At 43.9% G+C, this 21,874-nt stretch overlaps 1 protein-coding gene across 1 annotated transcript; it reads right to left on the minus strand.

Annotated features, from left to right (window-relative positions):
- Positions 1-462: 462 nt before the first annotated feature.
- On the minus strand, positions 463-20,832 carry LOC110989455 (uncharacterized). Its single transcript, XM_022253841.2, has 5 exons — positions 20,558-20,832; positions 15,870-15,945; positions 13,433-13,550; positions 12,598-12,694; positions 463-11,458 (listed from the first exon to the last, which is right to left on the minus strand). Exons 1-5 carry the CDS (start codon positions 20,694-20,696, stop codon positions 4,872-4,874), a joined length of 7,017 nt encoding a protein of 2,338 aa, XP_022109533.2. The 5' UTR covers positions 20,697-20,832; the 3' UTR covers positions 463-4,871.
- Between the last annotated feature and the right edge of the window lie 1,042 nt (positions 20,833-21,874).

Genomic DNA, 21,874 nt, shown 5'->3' on the forward strand with positions numbered 1-21,874 from the left:
CGCAAGTCCCTCGTGCAATTAACGAGGGTCTAGCCACACAGCTGAGGCATAAAATGAAACTGGTATGGCAAACAAAAGGAAAGAACGTTATTATAGAGTTCCAGATAGACACTGCCGCCATGATATCGCCGACCAATGAGTAGTCTGTTTGCTCGCCTTCCACCTGCAGTCTGGGTTCGATTCCCGGCCCGGTCTACATGTGGATTGGGTGTTCAGTCCTACCTGATTCCATGGGTTTTACCTACAATATTCCTCCAGGTTTTCCTCCCACATCTAAAACTGTATCTGCTTCTCATTGTCTCCTCTCTACAGGTTTCTTTGGGCTTGCGTGTTACAGTGCGTAGGGCGCTTTGAGGAATTATTGGTGTCAATACCAGAAATACCAGAAATAATTAATAATTATAAATAATTATAATTATAATCCATCTGCTGGCAGAAACTCAACACTGCTCTGTGCAGAAATTCCTTTTCATTCCTGTGTACATAATAATGTACACTTTTATTTCAATACAAAATATGACATAGCCTGGACGTCCAGAGGGATTCTGTACAAAATATACAATGTAGAATAACAGTCAGGTATTAAAATACAGTTACAGGCTATGGAACAGTTAAAAACAGGCATCAGTCTAACTCTAAATACATACTTGTACATGTACTATCAATAATGCACATAAAAGTAATTACAGGACGTCTAACATATAACAATGCACCATGAACTGAGTATGCATCAACTTCTGAATATTCATATGCATGCGTGGCCAAAGTACACACAAGGATTATGCATAAAATGAATACGCATTTCGGTTCTGATCGAGTTTTGGTTTACATGAAATGTCGCCACAGAAAAATGGAAAAGCATACCAGAGTCAAAATGGGTTTAGATTTAGTTTAGGTTGTATTCAAGTTTGTTGTTGCCGACTCGAAACCTGTTTACTAGCTAGCGTGCATGCTGTATGTAACTAAGGAAAGTTGTTGCCAGGTAACAAACTTCCCTTTCATTCATGCCACGGACTCAACCGTCCGTTCCACTAAAAAGGAGAGGTAAAGTAGATCTGGATAAACGAAACAAAACAAAAAACGACAAGGGAGCTGTTCCAAATTTTAAGATTTTATGCCATTGGCTGTGGATTTACAACAGTGGGAACACGGCACTGATAATCACGGCCGCAAACTCAGAACGTTCTAAAGCACAGATTGTGGTTGACAATTCAATGGCAGTGGTGAGAACCCTTGAAAATATTCACACGACCGACGAAAGCCCTCCCAGTCTGCGTTCAATTCACAAACTATTCATATGAACTGCAACAAATTGATGCATTTTCTTGTCACTGTTCACCCCGTTACTTGTGGCTGGAGCGGTGACCAGTCTTGATGATTTGTCCGGTGATTGGTATTTTGACTGGTCTGGTGGTGGTCTTGGCTAAGAAATGGTCAACTGAGATCCGATAACAGGAAACCGAAGATATACAGTAATGTAACAAAATGTACAAATATCTACATACTGAGGAGATGACACCGGAAGTATCTAAAATTAAAGAGGAAAAATAACAGCTTTTGTGGCTCAAGCTTCTTCAGACACACTAAGGATCGACAGACTTTAAGAAGCCGTGTCCAAAACGGCCTTCAAGAGCTACGGCTACATCCCTTGTCAGCATGAGTCTCTGTACGTGTACATGTATTTCAAGAGCAAAGACCAAACTCTTGGTTTAAACAGATATGGATGTACATGTAGGTCACGTTGTAGTAAATAACTTTTAATACTTGGTATGTAAGACAAACGGAACAAGAGTTCATAAGAAAAATATCGGATGACAGAAGAACAGAAACAAAGTTGAAAACCCTTCCAAGAAAATGGTAATACTGACATCAGGAGAGCTTTTAAATTAAACAGAAATGACAACAAATCGACATAAAATGATCTAGCATGTAGTACATGTACTCCATGCTGTTGACCGTACCACTCGGTTAAGCATTCCCATATGAGGACCCACGCAGCACACCACATGGTCCACTACATGTAGGCACAGTTATAAGTATTGGCTAAAGCAAAGAAAACAGTTAACCAACAGAACAGGTAACCAGCTAAATTGTCGCACATCGCATCGCTAAAATGTCGCATTGCTCATCACTGATTCCCAGCATTGTAAGCACATAAATTATGCTGAGCAATTTCTCTGGATGGAGCGCCAGCCCGAAGAGAAAGTTCTAAGCTCTTGAAATATTTATATTCAAGCAACTCAGTTCAGTTGACCAATTGAGACTTTTTGGGGTGGGGGATAGAAGAAAATCCGGAACAGAGCTTTTGATCCAATTGGCACAAAAATTATTACACTTAGACTAAAGTACATAGCCTGTCTTCAGTCATTCAAAATTTTACACGTATAAATTATTTTCCCGTATTTACAACATTCTTGAAGATAAATTTTAGATATGCCCCGTCAACATTTCCACAATATTTAACAATACTGCTTAAAAAAGAAAAAAATAAATATGAAACGAAACGGAGACATGATTGTCTTTGAATTGCGCGCACTCGGGGTACACACGATGAAAACGCGTCTTTATCCTTTGATTATATACAAATGGCTAAAGAGTAACCATTTTTAAAAGATGATTTAAAAAAATAACGTCAAAAGCAGGGCAGCTTGATAATGACGATGTCATTATCTTGACATATAAAAAGAATTTACATGACATTTAAAGATAAAATGATATGAATTACAAGGAAAAAAGCACACCTAATTAAAAATAAACTTATTTTTTTTGTAGATCAGTTTTATGCAATATTGGTAATTATATGATTCAAAAAATGTTTATTTAAAATTCTCCACATTAATCCACAATGTTCTCATGATAATTTTCACAATTCTCCAAGTATAAAAAGTTCTGGCTTTCGTTTTCTTGATTTAGTTGATTATGTCATATCATTCAGAGTCAGACAATCAAACTTCGTCACTGATCTCAGCAAATGCAGCACTGTGCGCAGCACGGCTCAAGTCTATCCCCCAATAGGCTTAAATTCTACAAACCCATTGCATCTACACGTGGTATCAGGGTTGGTTCAGGTCGGTGCAACCCGCATATTCAAATCCAAGAGATGTGACGTGTACAAGTACGGGCACACGTACACACATTGTACTGGATATCATATAAAACAAACACGGGTACCCAGACACTTTTTCGTGCATGTCTACTCAAGAATTCTAAGAACACGTGAAAACGCCATCCACTGTGTCAGTTCTGTCTCACCCAAAATCAGGGGTGTGAGTGGCCACTTAAAATCAAAGCTGAAAACAGCCAGCAAAAAGCTGAAATGTAAGCAGTCCCCATACGTTTGTACACAACAGGTGCACAAAAAAGCTGAAATTGAGGATTAACATCTAAATAAAAAAAACTAAAATCAGCTCCAAAGCTGAATTTTTCACACCCCTGCAAAGTGCTCAAGCAACCTTGGAATTTGGACATGAAATATTTCGGCATTCCATGTGCATGTTCTGGTAGCCTACATGTTATCAGAGTTTCCATTCAATACCTTTTCAATTCCCTTCTTTCCCTTTGTCAAAAACCTCAGTAAAATTAGCCGAACACTGAGAGACCACAGAAATACCTGAATATTCTGAGCCCGGTTGGCATAGTCGGCAAACATCTACATGTAGACTTTGCTACTTTATCTATGTTTTTTTTTCCTTTTTCGGTGGGAGAAATTCACATTGTAGGGGAAACCTGCTTGACAAGGGTAGGCTTATTACTGTACAAGTATTTCAAAGATGACCCTACATAATATGCAACTTGTTTTCTATTGGCTGAGCAAAAAGCCTTTTTAAAAGTCAGCCCTACCCTCTTATATCCTTTAAGATTTTGCAGGATTGAGGAAGGCAAAGCCCAGCCACTATTACTTTAATAGGCTTTACTACTCCTTGTGTGATGATTTCCAGCACCAATGGATTTCTGTGAAGTTCAAAATGTCCATTAAACAAATTCTCATTTTGTGAATGACAACCTGCAAATGCTAATCTTGACTCCTCTTTCTGACTTCAGAAACACGGTTTCTTTTGCTATTTAGTCACTCAACACTGTGCTTGTTGTTAACGCCTCTTCTTCTCTGCACCAACCGTGGTGTACATTTTTTTGAGTGGGGGAGGGGGAGGTCTAGGAAAACAGAAGGATTGAAAACAAATTGCCCCTTCTTTGTTCATACAGCAACATAATAGGACAAACATTGTGGAGCTATTTAAGTGTGTTAGCCGAAATTGGATGTCCAATGCTTGTCATACTCTTAGCTGTCCAACTAGCTGCTTTATAAGAAAGCCAGTTTTTGTCTGGCTAAAGCCAGCATGGCGCTGTCAACCTGAGATCTGTGGACAAATAAAACGTCACTGATGCGTAGATTTGGATTGAACGGCAAAAGAAAAACCCCCGGAGATTCTGAATAATCAAAGCATGAAATGTCTTCACAAGATTCATTAGGCCAAACAAAAAAAGGGGGGATTTCCGATTAATGCTGGACCAAATAGTTTGTTAAAAAATAACATAAAAACTATTTTTAATAGAAAAATTACCAAGTTATGAAGTCTCAAGATGTTACCCCAAGCCTTGTTTTTGTGTGTATCATCCTGTATTTTCACGTTTTGAAAATTCAGAGAAGTACATGTACATGTATGCTGTGGACAGTCCTGAAGGAGTTTTGACCACTTCCACTGAGTTTTCTGACCCAATGTTTATAAATGCTGTGAACTGTAATTGGGGCAGGCCTTGGATCAAAATTAAGCTTGTCAATGGCACAGGTTAAGGTTTTTAATTCTCAGGCTATTAAAGTCCCTGATATTTGGAGGCATGGTTGGTTGTTCTTTTGCCGTTCATGGTGGTAATTAAAAGGGACCAAAGGTTGAATGAAAGTGTGGTCCCATTGGCATGCCAACCTTAAACGGTCGACCGTCTGGAGAAGCACCCTGTGATAACAGACTATCCAGACGCATGTTGTTACCAAATGATTGCGGGTGTCTGGATCCAACATTACCTCTTAACGAGGCCATTCCATCATCCATCTGGATGGCTGGGTTACCATGGAGATGCATAGGTGGCAATCCCAGAGGCGGATCGTTGCAGTGGCCCGGCTGCGAATGCTGGTCATTGAAGAGGTTGAAGTTGAAGGGCGGGGGCGGGACGTTCACCCCGCTGCTGATCTGTGCCGTCTTGCTGAAGCTCGGGGGCTGGTGTTCGCTGAAGCCGGGAAAGTTCGGTCCAACATTCATGGGAAGGCTGCCTGGCCTGCCTGGCCCGAACATGGCATTGAACGGAGGGCCAATTTCAGAGTCGTTGCGGTTTTGGTGAGGTTTGTTGGACTGTGAGGGGCTGGGCAGAATGGGCCCTGGTAGGTGGGGCAGGTAAGTCGGCAGTTCGTTCCCGCGTAACCGACGGGACGTTGAAGGCGACAAACTGGACACGATAGAGGCATTGGAGGTGGTTGACGCTGGTGTGTTTTGGCTTGGTGTCATGCTGCTGGAGGAGAACAGTGGGAGGAATGGTTCTGAAGAATCACTGGAGCGCTGTGAAGAGAATCCCGGCCAATTTGTTTGATCCTGTCCGCTGCTGTCTCTGTGTCTCAGGGAATTGTCCATACCCTGCCCCTGACTTAGCCCGTGAAAAAATTGTTCAGAGTTTTGACTGCGTTTCCGCCCCTTGGATGATCCCTCGGGGAACCTGGAACCACTCTGGGAAGTCTCAAATGACTGGCGCTGTGACTGCACAGAGCTCGTTAACGTTCTTTCACTTTGCGTTGTCCTGCGCATGGTGTTAGCATGTGAGGAGGAGACCATGGGTTGGTGCATTTGATGGGCCGAGGTTCGTGTGTCTACATTGCTGGCCGTGTGATGTGCATCCAGCGACATGTTCGGCGGGCGCTGGTCTTGCACTGGCATGTGAGAGAGTCCATGGTGATTCGGGTGCAGGTTGGCACGCTTGGCAGGGTTGCTCTGGCTTGGTGTGCTTGCCATCCTCTTCATGGCCTGTCCCTGCTGCTGAACATGCATGGTCTGAGCCTGGGATACACCATAGCGTGCTGAGTGGTCTATGTCTGATTGGGTGTAGCTACCACTTTTGCTGTGCAAATCATGGGACGGATCTGACACCTGAACCATATCACTTTGGCTTATATAGGCAGGTTGCGAATGCACTTGTCTGCCAGGTAAGTTCCTGCTATCTGGCCGGGATTCACTTGCATTGTTCATTGCACTGGGCTCAGAAGATACTGGCTTTTGATTGTCAAACATGTTCAGATTGAACTCCATGGGGTCACTGGGGTCTGATGACTGGCTGAGGAAATCCGAACCTCGGGCGGGTTGCAGAAAGTTCTGGAAGGAGTTGGATGCCTGGGTGGATCCCGAGTGGGTGTCCTCGTGGTGGAGGAACATCTGGCCTTGGTTCTGTTGGAAGGTGTAGCGCTTGTCGTGCATGTTGCTGCCCTGCTGCTGTTGTTGCTGGGGCTGCTGCTGATGGGAAAGATTGACCACTGGCGACTGTCGTGGGTTCCTCATGTTGCTCGGCTGGGTGGACTGAGTCTGTTGTGGATCAGATGGCATGCCATGACCTTGGAGGTCATGGAAGCCTGAGGGAGAGGTGTGATCGCTGATACAAGGCTGCATAGGGGAGCAATCAGGCTCTGAGCTACTACGTACAGAGTGGCTAGAGCTGTTGGATCCTCTACGACTGGGCTTCTTGGGCTTAAGTTTCTCCATTCCAACAGGGTTGGGATCTCTGTTGATGGGTACTGAGAAGGGCGATAAGTCAGTGGTTTGACTGTCCACTTGAGGGCTATGCTGAACTGGTAGTGAGGAACTTAAGTTACTAGCTGGCCGACTTACAGCCGTGGTGTCACTGACGTGTGAGGAATACATGGAGGGCATGTTGGAGCTATCTGGCTTGGAGGTAGTTGTTCGACTGTAGCCTTCATTATTGGATGGATTCCACAATGAGTGTACCTGTGCAACAGATGGCGAGGATGAGACAGTTGTAGGGAGGCTACTATCAGCTGTTGTCTGAGGTTTTTCTTTTACAACCTGCCTGCTGTCTCTTCGCTGGAACGTCATTACAAGACCAGAATCCTTGCGACCACTGCGCTGGGAGCTCTGGGAGATATTCTGGACACTAAAGGAATGCTTTTCCCTGGATTGATTGGTGTCACTCGCTGATGAGGCCCGACTGCTCTCACTGTCCCCATCCCCCTCGGCTAACCAAGGATACTTGTCAATTAAATTGGGATTCAATTCCCGTTTGCCAATTTGATCCATATCGGAGGTGCTCACCACTTTAGCCCCTTTTCCTGTATCACTGCTGTCTGGAAGCCGTTCAGACTGCTCCTTCTGGCAACTTGATCGTCGCTTGCTCTTGGGAATCTTTATCTTCAGGGGAGGGATCGTCTTTTCAGCTGTCTTGAGTTTTGATGGTGGCTCAACAGAGGGGGTAGGGCTTGTGGGTCTCTTTGGTGACTCAGTGATCTCAGAGGTAAGCGTGCGGTGCAGAGTCTTGATGGAAAACGTCTTCCCAGTTTGGTTCTTCTTCCCTGTGGAATCCACAGATTTTCCCGATGATGTGTTAAGAGGGACAGACATTGAATTGGAGGATTCAATACTGGTTCTGGCTGTGCTTTCAGCTAATGACATGAGGCTCTGAAGTCCAATGTTCTCAAGAGGTTCTTCTCTGCTCTGACTGCTGCCCACATCAGCTCCCATATTGGGTAATGTCTTAGTTCTTCCATGGTCCAGTGCATCCTGGAGAAGATTCTGAGAAGATCCCTGGATATCAGGCGTCATTCGACTTTCAGCCTGCAAAGGATTTTGAAAGTCAGGGGTCCTGCTGCCCAGTCCTCCTGGGCTATCTACCCTGTGTCTTCTGTCCATGGCACTTGGATGCCAGGCCATACTCCCACCGGATTGTGGTGACTCCAAACTACCTATACCACTTGTTGCCGGTGTTACATGTACATCCAAGATGGAAGGACGCTGAGGGCTCTGGCTGACGCTGCTTGATGGATCCTGCAAGCCACGCAGGCCATCATGTCTAGGCAAAATGGTTTTGTTCAAATCCACTAGTGGAGGTTGATCTTGGGGCATGCTTGAAGTGGGCTCAGTGATATTCTGCATTGCCTCACTAGTTGGAAAAGAACCAGAATCAGAAATTTCTCGATTGAAGTTCAGAGGTGGGGATTCTTGACTGGGTGTTTGAGGTGTGGAGGTGGGTTTACTGCCTATGTTGGATGACGGGCTCAACCACACTGGGGAAAACAATCCTGAGCTAGCAGGTTGGTTAAATGATGCATCTGAGGCTTGAGATTGGCCAGGCAGCTGGATGGCTGCAGAGCCAGAGGTGGAGGGTGGCTGACTTTGGGACCTGACAGGTTGGAGACCCCTGGCAAGCTCCGATGCCTTTGAATGATGAGATATCCACCCTGACTGGTGTGCTACCTGAGTTGTGATTGGATCCTGCTCACTCTCGTTAATGACAGGGGTTGCTGTGCGTGATTCAGGCTTCTGAATGCCATTTTCAGGCATGGATGTATTGATGGAGAATATACTTGGGATTGGAGATATGAACCCTGGACCACTACTGTCTGAAGTTGCAACAGATGCCTGACTGACCGTTGGTGAGTCTAGCATAAAACCTGGGGCTGATGTCACAACCGGGACATCACTGACAATGCCTGGCTGGGTGCTGGTAGAGGATGCTATTGTCTGCTCTGGTGCAAGATTTGGGGCGGAGTCTATCCCATGTTGGGATGTTGCCACTGGCTGTCCAGTGCTGAGTGAGGAGATGGAATCCTGCAGACTGTTGAGGGCCTTCAGGGAGCCGACATCACTTTCGTTCTTGGAGAAATCAGTCTCATCCTCAATGTAGGTTGGCAGCCCACTTACACTCATTGAGCTGCTCAAGATATCGCTGCCAAAGTTGAAGGAGGGAAAAGTGGTGAATGCATTACTGGAATTAGTTGGGGTGGATTCCGTTGAACCACACACGGAACTACTACTGGCCACAGAAACGCTGGGGAGTTCATTTGCGCTTCCAGCAATAAGTGCCTCTGTTGAGAAGCTGGATGAAAGAGCTGCTGAGGCATGGGCATCAGTTTCCTTGTCATCACTACCGTCTGGTTTCTCCATCCAGCTTTGCAGCAGAGACTCGGCTATCATGTTAGCTCTCTCAATAGGAGAGCCTTCCATAGATACATCAGACTTTGCTGGTGCAGCCTCCTCTGTTGAAGTGGCACTTTTTGAGTGGCTGTGATGATGGTGGTGGTGTTTCTTCTTTTCTTTATCCTTATCTTTGTCTTTCTCCTTGTTTTTCTTTTTCTTTTTCTTCTTAGACTTGTGTTTCTCGTGACGATGACTGGATGTGTCCATGGCTTCTTCAGCTGAGGGTACTACCCCCTGAAGTGGTGCAGTGAAGTCTCGGCCAAGTTGGATACCTGACTGTAGGGTCACAATACCTCCAACACCAATGGTTTGCTGGGCAGCAACACTGGGTTTGATATCCGATCCTGATGCGGGCATTTCACCAAAATTCATCACGGGCGAATTCTCGCTCATGGAGTTGGGAGAGAAGATGGACTCAGCTGCTTTGGCCAGGATGTCATTGTCTCGATCATTGCTGTAGTCTCCTAACTCCTCTTGGCTGCGGTCTGAGGACTCCTGGCCAGAGGTGAGAACGTTGAGAGGGGCCAGCATGCTGGAATCTCCAGACGGGTTCAGCCCACTTAATTCCTTTCCATCCTGGATGGATTGGGGCTCTTCTTTCGGTATCAGGAGATCTTGGCTGGCAAGAACGACGCCCTGCTGAGAAGTTCCCTCTCCCTGACCAGCCTGAAGGTTGCTTGGGGTTGCCTGGGGCTGAGTGAAGCTGACTCCAGACTGATTGGCTGTGGTACCCTGCTGCGTATTGATGGACACAGCATTTTGGACGCCAGGCCCAGACATGATGATCTGCCCAGCAGTGTTGGCTTGCAAGACTCTGTTTCCCTGACTCAGGGGGAGAGTTACAAAGTTTGGATTAACCCCTTGTGGTTGTTGCTGTTGGGGCTGCAGTGGCTGCATCACAGTCTGGGCTCCTGATGGCGCAGCTGCTGGGTTGCTCTGCTGCTGCAGGATGACTGGAATCAGTTGACCGTTTTGCTGGATGTAGACCAAGTTCTGCGTCATGACTGGTCGACTGACCTGCATTGGCATAACTAGGTTCTGGGGTGACCCTTGGTTTGGCTTCTGTATCATAATCTGCTGGCCTTGTTGGTTGACGATAACATTCCCTTGATCAGGACCCCCTCCAGCAACTGGTAGACGGACAGTAACCCCGCCAGGGGGTGGCGTTGCTACATTCATCTGCTGCTGTGCACCTGCTTGGCTGACTGATGGTGAGCCTGTCCTAGATGTCTCAGATTCAGTTTCAGAAATGTTCTTTGCCTTTGAGGAGGATTTCTTCTTTGATTTGGGGGTGCTTTCAACCCCTTGCATGATCTGAGCATTGACACTGCTACCACCAGAGGCAGGCTGGGGCAAGATCATTGGTTGGGAGGATCGAGTGGCTGGTGCGGCTGAGGATGGGGCAATACGAACTGGTAGATTCTGGCCCTGGCGAACAGGAAGAGTTAGCATAATTGCCTGATTGGCTGTTTGGGAGGTGCTGGCCTGTCCAGCCCCAGGCACAAGGGGAACAATGTAACGCAAAGTCTGTAACTGGCCTGGGGCTTGTGCATTACCCCCCTGTAGCACCACAGTGCTCTGGTTTCCCGGTGTCGTGATGGGCGTGTTCACAGCTTGGGTGACCACTGTGCTATGCGCTGTAGGTGTGTCAGAGATGCTGGAGCTGAGTTGGGTGCTGGGTTGGTTTACTGTTTGCTGCTGTCCAGTTGTGATCTGTGTCTGGGACGTGGCGGCGTTAGCGTCGACCGTGACTTGATTCCCTGCTAGAGACTGTGGCACTGCTGGTTGATTTGTCAGCACCACTCCAGCAGGAGTGGTTTGCTGGTTTCCGGACATGGTCACAACCACTGATGTCTGATTGGTAGTGCTCTGGTATTTACTGACGGCAGGAACCAGGATGTAACCTGCACCGTTGGGGTTGGGCTGGAGGATGGCCATGCCTCCCTGGGTGCCCTGGATATTGCCAACTAGTGTGGTGGGTCCTCCTCCCACAACTGGAGTCTGCATCTGATTCACCCCCTGGACGGCAACGGTCACCTGATTAGGACCTCCTGGCAGGTAAGTGATGTGAGGCTTGGTCTGCATTGTGGCCACCTTGCTGCTGACCGACGACGAGCTGCGGTCAGCCTTGCGGGAGGGACGGGAGGTAGACTTGGGCTGGTCCACAGTCCCATTGGGATGCGCCTCCATGTCTTGGATGATCTCTTGATAGCGTTTGTTTTCTGCCCGCAGCTTCTCATTTTCCTTCCTGAGCTTCTTGATCTCTTCAGCAGCTGAAATTGAAGGACATAACATTTCATCAAACTATATTGATTCAAAGATCACAAGTCAAATCACAACTTTCATACCAGCTTGCTAAGCCTCTTTTTCAACTCAACCTTTCATCATCACAAATGAGTTTCCTCAATGTAATCAAATCAGTTCATCACTTCCAATCACAAGAACTATCTTTTTTATGATAGTCATAATTTCTGGAGGTCCATTTTTTGTGTTTCTAATTCTGGTACACTTCTTATTATACATGAATATATTTTCTTGAACAGCAGAAAGAAAATTGGAAACCACTAATTACAGGTACATGAAATTTACTTCCTCACTTTGAAGTGCAAAGTGGCTAAACCAAACTGAGCAGTGAATGCTTCTATAAAAGTACATGTACAGGCATTTCAAAACTAGAAAATGTGTTTTCTCCGAGAGTCACATTTCTGCTAAGGTTCATACTTAATGTACATGTACATGTATATACAGGCATTTCACGACTTGTCTTTCTCCAAACCAAATGCAAGGCTGCTACATGTATATCACATGAACTACAAGAATCTTTTCTCATTCTGACAATTTCTTACAATGCATGGACCATGGTTTCCTGTGATGACTTTTCAACTTGAATGAAACATGCAACCAAATGCGTACTGTAAGGGCTCCAGGGGTTAAATTCGTCCTGTTTAGGAACTGTTTATCATGTCAAAGGTCGCCTCTTGACCTTTCATTTTGTACATGTACTGTATATGTACATTTTGAAGCTGACCCATTTTGCAGAGCTGATCATAATTGGATTGCCCTCAAGGGCGGATCCAGGATTTTCCCAAAGGGGGAGGGGGGTACAATGGTAAAATGCCCGGACCGCCTTGGGTTTGGAGCCATTTTGGATTCTATACACTCTATGATGCAATTTCAGGCAGTATGCCCCCTCTTTTCTTCTCACTCTCTCTTTTCTTCTTTTTTATTCATTTATTGAAAAATTTTGAAAAAAAAAGGGGGGGGAGACAAAGTTCACCGACCACTTCCCCTGGATCCACCCCTGGCCTACTGGTATTTTGAACAGACAAGTAGAGCAACTTGAGGAAAGTACTTCTGTCCTGCCTTCAAAAAGTAGAGTCACACTTCAAAGAAACAGTGACCCCCCACTCACCTTCAGGGTCTGAGGTATTTGCAAGCAGCAACTTTTCACTCTTCTCGCGGAGTTCATCAATATACAAGCAAGCCTGCTCCAGGATCTGATTCTTGCTCTACAGTAGGGGGCAGAAGGGGGGCAGAAGGGGGGCAGAAGGGGGAAGAAGGGGGGCAGGAATGTTACCAATACATCATGCAAAACAATTTTTATGCAGTCAGAAATCATCCGGGTCAAGTGCATAGCATCACATTGATGAGTCAATGTTTGGGTTCATTACCGCCACTGTAAACATTTTTAGAAATGCACTTTTTCCAGAATATTTAGAATTGATTTTAACCTACATTACATATGATTACTAAACATCAACTGGCAATTGATTCCCAAAAAGTTTAACAAATGTGAACGAAAACTTTTGAGAAAGACCAGACGCAATGCTTGGTCAACACAATCAAGGACTATGTAATAAAACAGTGCTACTCAACTATTTGTGCAATCTCCCTGCAAAACTATTAAAATGAGCCAGTTTGGTGTTCCAACAGCACATGCCCAGTATGAGGCTACCAGTAATTGATAACAGCTCAGCACATGCACAATTGGCTGTCCTATCAGTGCAGCTATACGGTAACTCAAGCCTGTGCTTTGCTCCTGAAAGACCTTGACCTTTTGAAGGTTTCTTCAACCATAAGGTGATTTTTATCATCATGCCTTCTCATCTCTTCTTTGATTTCTTTTTCATTGTGGGTTTGACCCATTTTATTTCCCTTGTTAAATACTGCTCAATATTTTTTTAGTGGATGGGAAGTGGCAAACCCCTATTCCTTGCAAGACCCATGTCAATTCAATCACAACTCACCATTTTGGTGGTCTGGCATATTGGGATGATATCCCCCAGCTTGATAATGCCAATGTTAATCTTGCACTTCCGTCGCCGCTCAATCTCATTGTGCGAATCTCGCTTCTTCCGTTCTTGCCTGCATATATCAAATAACAGAAAAAAACACAAAGACACCATCAAAACACTTTGCACCATCTTGTGATGAATAAAGGACATAAATTGTACATGTTTCACATACACAACCAATTGTACAAGCTAGCACATCGGTAAGAACGTGGCTCTAAAGTCACAACACTAAACAATGTCCTGGCAAGAACATTGCTTGTTTTGATCTGGGACACGTGGTGTTCCTATTGAGAGCCATAGTTGTTCTTACATGTAGATGGTGACAATCATGTGTATGCACAAGCAACTCAGGAAGAGTGTGTTCCTGACGGCACCTCAATGAATTTCTATCAAGAAACAGTTATCAACAACCAGTTGATGACAATGGAAACAGAAAATGTTCTAATGCCTCAGGGGCTCTGTTATGCTCTGCTGACACTTTGAGCAGCATTGTTTAAGTTTGACTGCCAGGCAGACCTACATGTATGTACTACACCACCTTGCCTTCTCTTCACCCTAACCCTGCCAGAGGCAGCACAGTCCATCAGGTCAAAAAGTCTGATACACTTTGATCACTTGGCAATCAACAGCAGCCAAACAAACTGGCCATGTTGAGACAATGGGAGCTAGTCCCACTGAATGCCACTGTTGGATCTTGTGGTGACTGGCAACCACAGACTCCCAGGCTGTTTGACCTGCGGGAGAATTGACCTGTTGGATCTTGTTACACTGGGCAGGCTAGCCACTCTGACAAATGATGCAGACTGATGTGTTTGGCAGGGTTTCTAGCCAAAGTGGGCTGGGGATTAAGGATAATCTACGTACATGTACATGTATTACCATCGATATAATAGTAATACGCTGATTTCGCTTGGTTGAGAAATACATGTAACCGTTGCCTGAACTGGCATGAATGATGCATGGGGGTGCAGTTGGGGGTGATGTCCATGGACCAGTACATGTATATTCATGTTGTATTGTGGTGTAACAATCAATGTTGTAGTCCTGACCATCACAAGACCAGAAACAAGACCAGAAACAAGACAAGACACAAGACCAGAAACAAGACAAGACACCAGACCACGCACAAGACCAGTCACAAGTAACAGGGTGAACAATGTCAAAGGAGTGGTTTTGTTTCAGTTCATTTGAATAGCTTGCGACTTCAATTCCTACTGGAGGTCTTACGTTGGTCTGAAGATGGCCTTAAGTGGTCTTAACTAAAACACTGGTAGCAATTTCATTAATGGTGATTGGTTGAAGGAGGAAGGAGCGACTCCTCCAGGGCTTGGGCAAGTATTATAGGTATTTATATGAGGCACATCATCAATGAAGCAGGCTGCTTAGATCGTGGACTGGCTGGAGTATGCATGCCTTCGCATTCAAATATACATGTATCGTTCCGACCACAGGCTGTTGGTGTTGTCTCATGCTCTTTTGTTTGGGGAAGATTACAAAAGCTCACGAATTCCAGCAGACTTACCCCGTGCTGCATGGTTTGGACCCATTGGTAGGGACCTTAGCCTCCTAACAGCCAAAGGTATTTGCATTATGCCATTGGTTTTGAGCTTGATAACATGTATTCTTGAAATAAATTCTATACATGTACATGTACATGTGTATATCGGTATTATCGACATCAGGCCGCAGATACGTATCAATATCGGCAATTATGTACATGTACTGTAAGGTTCTAAGTACTTCACATTTTGAATGACAAGGAAAACTTTGGGATTTTGTGGACTCCCAGTCACTGAAAAACACGAAAAATTGCAGACTTCAGCAGCAAATTAATGTGCATGACTTACTGGGCATCCAAATCACACTCAGCAGATGATAAGCCTTGCACAGCTCAACGTGCATGTCCAGTGTGTGCATGTACATACATATAGGCACTGCATTGAAGCATCATACACGTCATGCAACATGCTTTTTGTGCCAAATAAATCTGCTAGGTACCATACACGTATGTACATGTACATACATGTACACATGTACATGTACATGTATAAAGGCATAGAAGTTCAGAATTTCTGGAGTTGGCAGGTCAAATTCACAAATGCTGGGTAGACAAACTCGCCGACCACAGTAAAGCCATCACTGGTCATTTCAAGTGGCCCCCGCTGATGTTGATGAGCACTGTAATCACACAACGCCCAACACAATGCTTTCTGCCATTAAAGGGGGCCATTGGAAATATCACCAGATCGGTCTCTAGTTCAGGATTTCAACATCACCCTCAATCTCCAGCAGAATTGCATTGGCAAGGTATGTGTACGTCTGCCAGTACTGTCAATCTCAATCTAGTCTTGAGCCAAGGCTAGTTTTGAAGGCAGATTGTGGTACTTACGAGACGTTGGTGTTGATGTTGTGCATCTGAAGCCCCATGTCCAGAGGAGTTGTAGTCAGCAATTGCTGCGTCATCACTGTCCAAAATAAAAACGAATCAGACAGATGGAAATCATGTCATTAAATGCAGTTCCATAAAACTCAAGATTCCAAGAGCCCAGACTACATATGCCACTCACCAGCACAGATCTTGTCGCTGCCAACACCATAAATTGTGAAGATATAAAATGAATAGCAGCGAATTACATGTATGCCCAATCAAAAATGAACATGCCATGTAGTTCTGGAATGCTCTGTTGGAAATGTGATATTGAAAGAATCAGACCATTTCCAGAGGTACATGTACATTGTACATGCATGTATAAAGTGAACCCACATTCCAATAGGGTTGAGCATGACTCAAATCCACTTTTGGAGTCAAGTCCGTCGCAAGTCCTTTCAAAAATGTCCCTCCACAAGTCCAGTCACAAGTCCCTTCACATGGCCAGTCATAAGTGACAGGGTGAACAATAAAGTCCAGAATTTTCTGCTTTCTCAAAGTCAAATGCTGCTTTCTTCTGCTTTCTAAATTTTGTGTACAAAAACTGTATGTGACTGTACATGTACTGTAGGCCTACATTTACATTTACCGTACATCGACAGGTATCTTTGGCATAATGATACATGTAGGGCCTACACGCACCATGCCACTGTAATCTTGGACTGGTCCCTGTCCCTATTAGTTTATTCATAAGCCGTGAGACGTCTGGGCACTATGTACATGTAGGGAACAGAGACCTGTGCGATCTCCGCAGTGCAGAGCCGGAAGAAATCAATACTGCGATATCGCAAAGGAAAAACAGGAGGGGAAACGCTACCAAATGTTACTTTCAAATTGAGTTAAACAGTGAAAATGAATTCTCATTCCTAATTTGGGTTCATATTTATTTGATTAATTGTGCAGAAATGATAAAAAATATTTATTTGTTTTATTAATTTTTTTTGACCGAGAATTGCGATTTCCGCTTTCTACCCCGAAATCCGCGATTTTCGCGGATTTTCCGCAAAGCGGACAATTCTTGACTTAAAGTGAATGATGACAAAAGAATGCTTTTGTCAAAATTGATTTGAGTAGCCTGTGAATTGGCTTATTAAGACTGAATGACTTGTGATGGACCTGTGATGGACTTTATCTCGTACAAGGACTTAAATGTACAGGACTTGTGGTGGACTCGAATACAACACTGTCCAACTCAAGTTTTGAAAGCACCAAGACTGTTTCCGACTTTTGAAATGCTTCTTAAAATAATAAACAAAAATAATCAAGGATGGGTTCAGAGTTAATTATCTGAGCTGCCGTGGATATTTGACAGTGGCATACATGTAGTCCAATGAGCTGGTTCAGTATTTCAACAGCATACATGTACATGAAAGCCCAAAATGAACTGGGATATAATTGAGGATGGGTTCAGAGTCAAATATCTCTGTCGTGGATATTTGACAGCGGTGTAGTCCGATGAGCCAGTTCAGTATTCCAACAGCATGCCCAAATGAACTGGTTCATAGTACATGTACATATAAATACATGTAATGTTTATGTACATGTACCAGCACTGCAGAGCCACAGTGGAGACAACATGGACTAGCGTGAGTCTTCTGGATGACATCATGTCTTTGGTCAGCCCGATGCTCCGATGTGGACACAGCCTATGGAACTTTAGTCCTCTTTTTTTTATCTTGAAAACAATATGACCAAATAATGTTCCTCAAACAAAATTCTAAACAGTCAAATAGTTCCCATACACAAAACATTGATCTGCACTTGGTCCCAGTGCTGTCGTTCGTAATTACACCCATTCACTTCTGACTTAACAATTTAAATCACGATAAACAGTCCTAGCATCACTAGCGCTTGATGCGACCTTTGAGAATTTCAAGTAATGTCTGGCAAACAGTAACGCTTCTTGGACTAAGAGTGGAATCGTTGCCAATGCTGAGGCCGGACAATGTTGATGCAGGACAATGTTGATGCCGGACAATGTTGATGCAGGACAATGTTGATGCCGGACAATGTTGATGCAGGACACAGTGCCAATACTGTACAGTGCTTTTGTTGACGGTTATAAGTTTGGATATCCACTCAACCAGACAGGCCTGATTTGCAGCAGAATACCTACTGTCCCACTTAATATTCATATGCCAGCCAAAGTGACGGTGGGATTTGGTTTTTTCAAGATGTATTTTTTTGGTTTGTCTGGTTTGGTTTGTCTGAGTGGGCACTGTGGCCAGTGTGGGACTTGTTGCAATGCAGCAAAGTGCTACCAGGCAGCCATGGGGATCATACATGTACATGTTTACATCATGTTCATATACAAGTCTTGTGGGCTCACACACATGTACACATGTACATGTGCACATACATGTAAGCAGAACCTGCTCAGCAAAAAAATTGGTTGCATTCACATGTACATGTATGCATGTAATTCTTGTCAACACAAGGACACTCATACATGTACATGTATGTATGTAAGGGCATGAACAGCAGGACTATGAGGTACATGTACAGTCCCTGTACATCCTGTAGATCAGCAAGAATACATACATGTACATCTACAGTGTACATGTACATGCATGTGTGTGTGTCCTCTTGATTAGACCAAAGTAAATGCACATGTACAGTGCATTGTGGCAGTAAGGTTTGAATGACATCAACCTTTTCCTGCAACCCAAACACAGACGATGATCAAAGCAATAATGACCAGCAATCAACTTTTGGTCAAACAAAGACACGTACGGGTATGTACATGTGCATGCTTAGACGAATATTAAATCGACTGAGTTGATCATATTTGGTAGAGGGAAAAAAAAAAACAGAACAAGTCCCTATGCAGAAAATTCCACACCAGCACGGGGACTGGATTTGTGCCGCACATGTACATATATACGTTTTGGGGGACTTTGAAATCTCACTGCAACACATCCTGGGTTCCATGCATACAGGGTACCATGTGTATACATTGTCAATGAAACCGTACACATACATACATGTACATGTATACCCTGTCATTGTGAATTCGATTCACCAACATGAAGAAATCCCACTTTCAAGGAAGAGACATACACATGGATCACAACCACCGACCGACATCGTGGCCACAGTACCACTTTTATCATGCGACAAAGTGATGCATTTTTCCCATCAAACTAAGTGACAGGCATGAGTTTCTTTCGCGTATTTTGAACTCCCTGTTGTCACATACCTCTGCATGAATATTTTTATCAGAAAAGGTACACTCAAGGACTTTCAAGAATCTGTGATGAATTCCATGACTTTCAAGGCCGTACCCCCAAAAAATAACACTCCAGACTTTAACCATGTTCAAGGACTTTCAAGGTCTGTATAAGCCCTGATCAAGAAATCATAACTATTCATGAAAGGAAACAAGAAATATCCTGCCTAACTGTGGAATTTGGTTTCAAACAATAAAGAATAAAGAACTTTGCAACTTTTTTAGAGTATCGAAAAATCCCAGCTCATTCAAGTCCAGGGTCACCAAATTACCTTATTTTGGGGCATCACAGCTGTCGAGCATGCTTTTTATACGATGATGTAAGCTACAGCGCATGTATGTGGTTAGACTTCCCAACAGGGAACTGAATAATTATCTGCTGGCATGCATGAAGTCCATGGTGCTGATTTTCTGCCCATTGTGTTGTATAAAAACATTCTGAGATCAGATTGTGGGAAATTAAATACATGTACGCTGTACATGTAAGATATGGTGCCCAGAGCAATTGCAGAATACCCGCCACTCCAAAAAATAAAAGGATCCCTGGTATGACTGGTTACGTACGTGGGTACAAGGTGAAACTCCCATGAGAAGAGTGTTGACTTGTACCTGGCTATGAGGTTGATCATGCAGGGTGGTGGGGTATTCTGCAATTGAGCTTGGTACCCTTCAAACTCAGTGAGTTATTATTACACTATGAACAGTTATGACAATCATGACATTGACCAAACAAATGGGGTTTTGTGACAAGATCCCTCATTGCTGCCTGTATGCTTTTCGTTCTTCATTTTACAAACCTGACAAACATGTATGCCATGTGGACTGATATCATGGTCATGACTGTCATAACTGTCGGATTGTTGTTTTCATCACCTTCGGGATATTTGGGAACCCCAATTTATTTGTCATTTAATCTTGTAAAACTGGTCAGCCCTTCCAGAAAACAAAGGTAATGCTCCCTTTATTGTGCTGACCCTATGTTTCCCCTCATACTCTATCTCAAAACACTGTCCTCTTTTCACATCAACCCTACCATGCCTACAGTTATTCAGCACGATCAAGGTGAATCCTAAAGTTGAATGTAGGTACCCCTTCAATTACAGGAACGGAACCCCCAAATATACAATCCCCATCATCATCACAACACGAAATGATGTTCATCTAGGCATACTAGGCCTATGTCTCTCATGTCTGTTCAGTTTTATTTTCCTTTTTACAGCCTAAGTTTAAGTCGGCCTCTGATAACAAAGGCTTATAAATGCTCAGTTACGGGATCATATTCATGGCTGTCTATAATTTCAATTACCAAATTCAATATTTCAACAATGCTGCAAAGAATTAGTAAAGCAGGCATCGTATTTTTCTCCAGCGCTATTCACTTGTGCACATTACCATGCATATGACCCTGTATATAACATACCCGTGTCCACTGTTGCGGTGTTGTCCGACTCCGCGACTTCACCGTTCAAATACTTTTCAGCCGCATTTGTTATTAGTTCTGTCCTTCGGTTGACTTCATTTTCATCGATCTGGTGACCTTGAATATCTTCTGCATCCATGTTGAAATTATACAGTTACATATAAGGATCCATAAGTGATATTTTGGGCGAATTTTTAATTGTTTATGTCAAAGAAAATAATTCGCGACTGTCTTGTCGCCATTTTGACTGACCGATGTCTATAACCCGCCTCGTCACGTCATTTGATTCACATGTGAAATCTAATCGCGGAACCAGTCTTGAATTTGGCAGCCTCGCTTCGAAAATTGCCAGACAAAATTTGGCGCACGTGAGGGCGCTGTTACAGTAATGTGAGGTGCATGAACTTTTATCGTTGTTGACGTGTGTTCCACTTACGTGGGCTACGGCTGCATTCACAGCTTCCTCTACGGAATCCACACAAAGCGGCTACATCCATTTCTGTATTATGTGCATTTTATTGCCAGTCACAGCCTTGTGTTTCGGACACATCCTAATTACATTGACAGCAGATTACGTTTGTGGCCCATATCATTAGAATGTGAACCCAATGCCCTGTAGGCCTACTGTGTACGTACACGTATGATTACATTTCAGCTTAAATGGTATTGACGATTTTTCCAGCCTGTATTATTCTACACGACAGGCTCTTGTTGAGATTTTACGTTTTATTCATAATCCACATAGAAGGTCAAGCTCCCAGTGCTCAGCAAGGCAGATACAGTACACGTAGTCTTGTTCACAAGACGTTACTACTCGGATGTTCTCTTGAAAGCGCACACAGCGCAAAATTAGAGGGCGCCATAATAGTGGCCCGTGACCTTGTCCTGATCGATACATGTATTGGAGGCGAGGCAAGATCTATTAAAAAACCGAATTCACAGTAGAATCGATTAAAGAGAACTCTCGTGAGGACGTTTTGTTGGCCAAATTGAACTTCAAGATAATGAAAAATGAACAAAAAAGGAGCATAAATTGTCTTCGAATACTAGTAGAGGGTGAGTCACCGTGACGGCGGTAAAATATTATTCGTACGTTCACGTTCGGGCATAAATTTTGCGAGCTATTACATGGCGTCCGCGACAAAATAATGAACTAAAATATTATTATATAAATCTACATGACTTTGAGCAACAAGGTGGGCCACTGTATTTCTATAGTGTTTTCAGACATTTATTGTAGGCCTAACTACATGCAACAATAATTCAGCGTACTTGTTATGCATTTTTGTCACATTCTTCCAAAACCGTGTTTGCTCG

The sequence above is a fragment of the Acanthaster planci genome, linkage group LG10 (assembly GCF_054643075.1).
Source record: "Acanthaster planci isolate LZ-2023a linkage group LG10, COTS_SCS, whole genome shotgun sequence".
Taxonomy (NCBI): Eukaryota; Metazoa; Echinodermata; class Asteroidea; order Valvatida; family Acanthasteridae; genus Acanthaster; species Acanthaster planci.

Excerpts from the sequence above, each read along its gene's own strand:
- LOC110989455 (XM_022253841.2), bottom strand. The coding sequence starts at position 20,696 with ATGGATGCAGAAGATATTCAAGGTCACCAGATCGATGAAAATGAAGTC. Across the intron at positions 12,695-13,432 it reads TATGCCAGACCACCAAAATG|AGCAAGAATCAGATCCTGGA; the intron begins GTGAGTTGTGAT and ends CCCCTACTGTAG. Across the intron at positions 11,459-12,597 it reads AAATACCTCAGACCCTGAAG|CTGCTGAAGAGATCAAGAAG; the intron begins GTGAGTGGGGGG and ends CTTCAATTTCAG.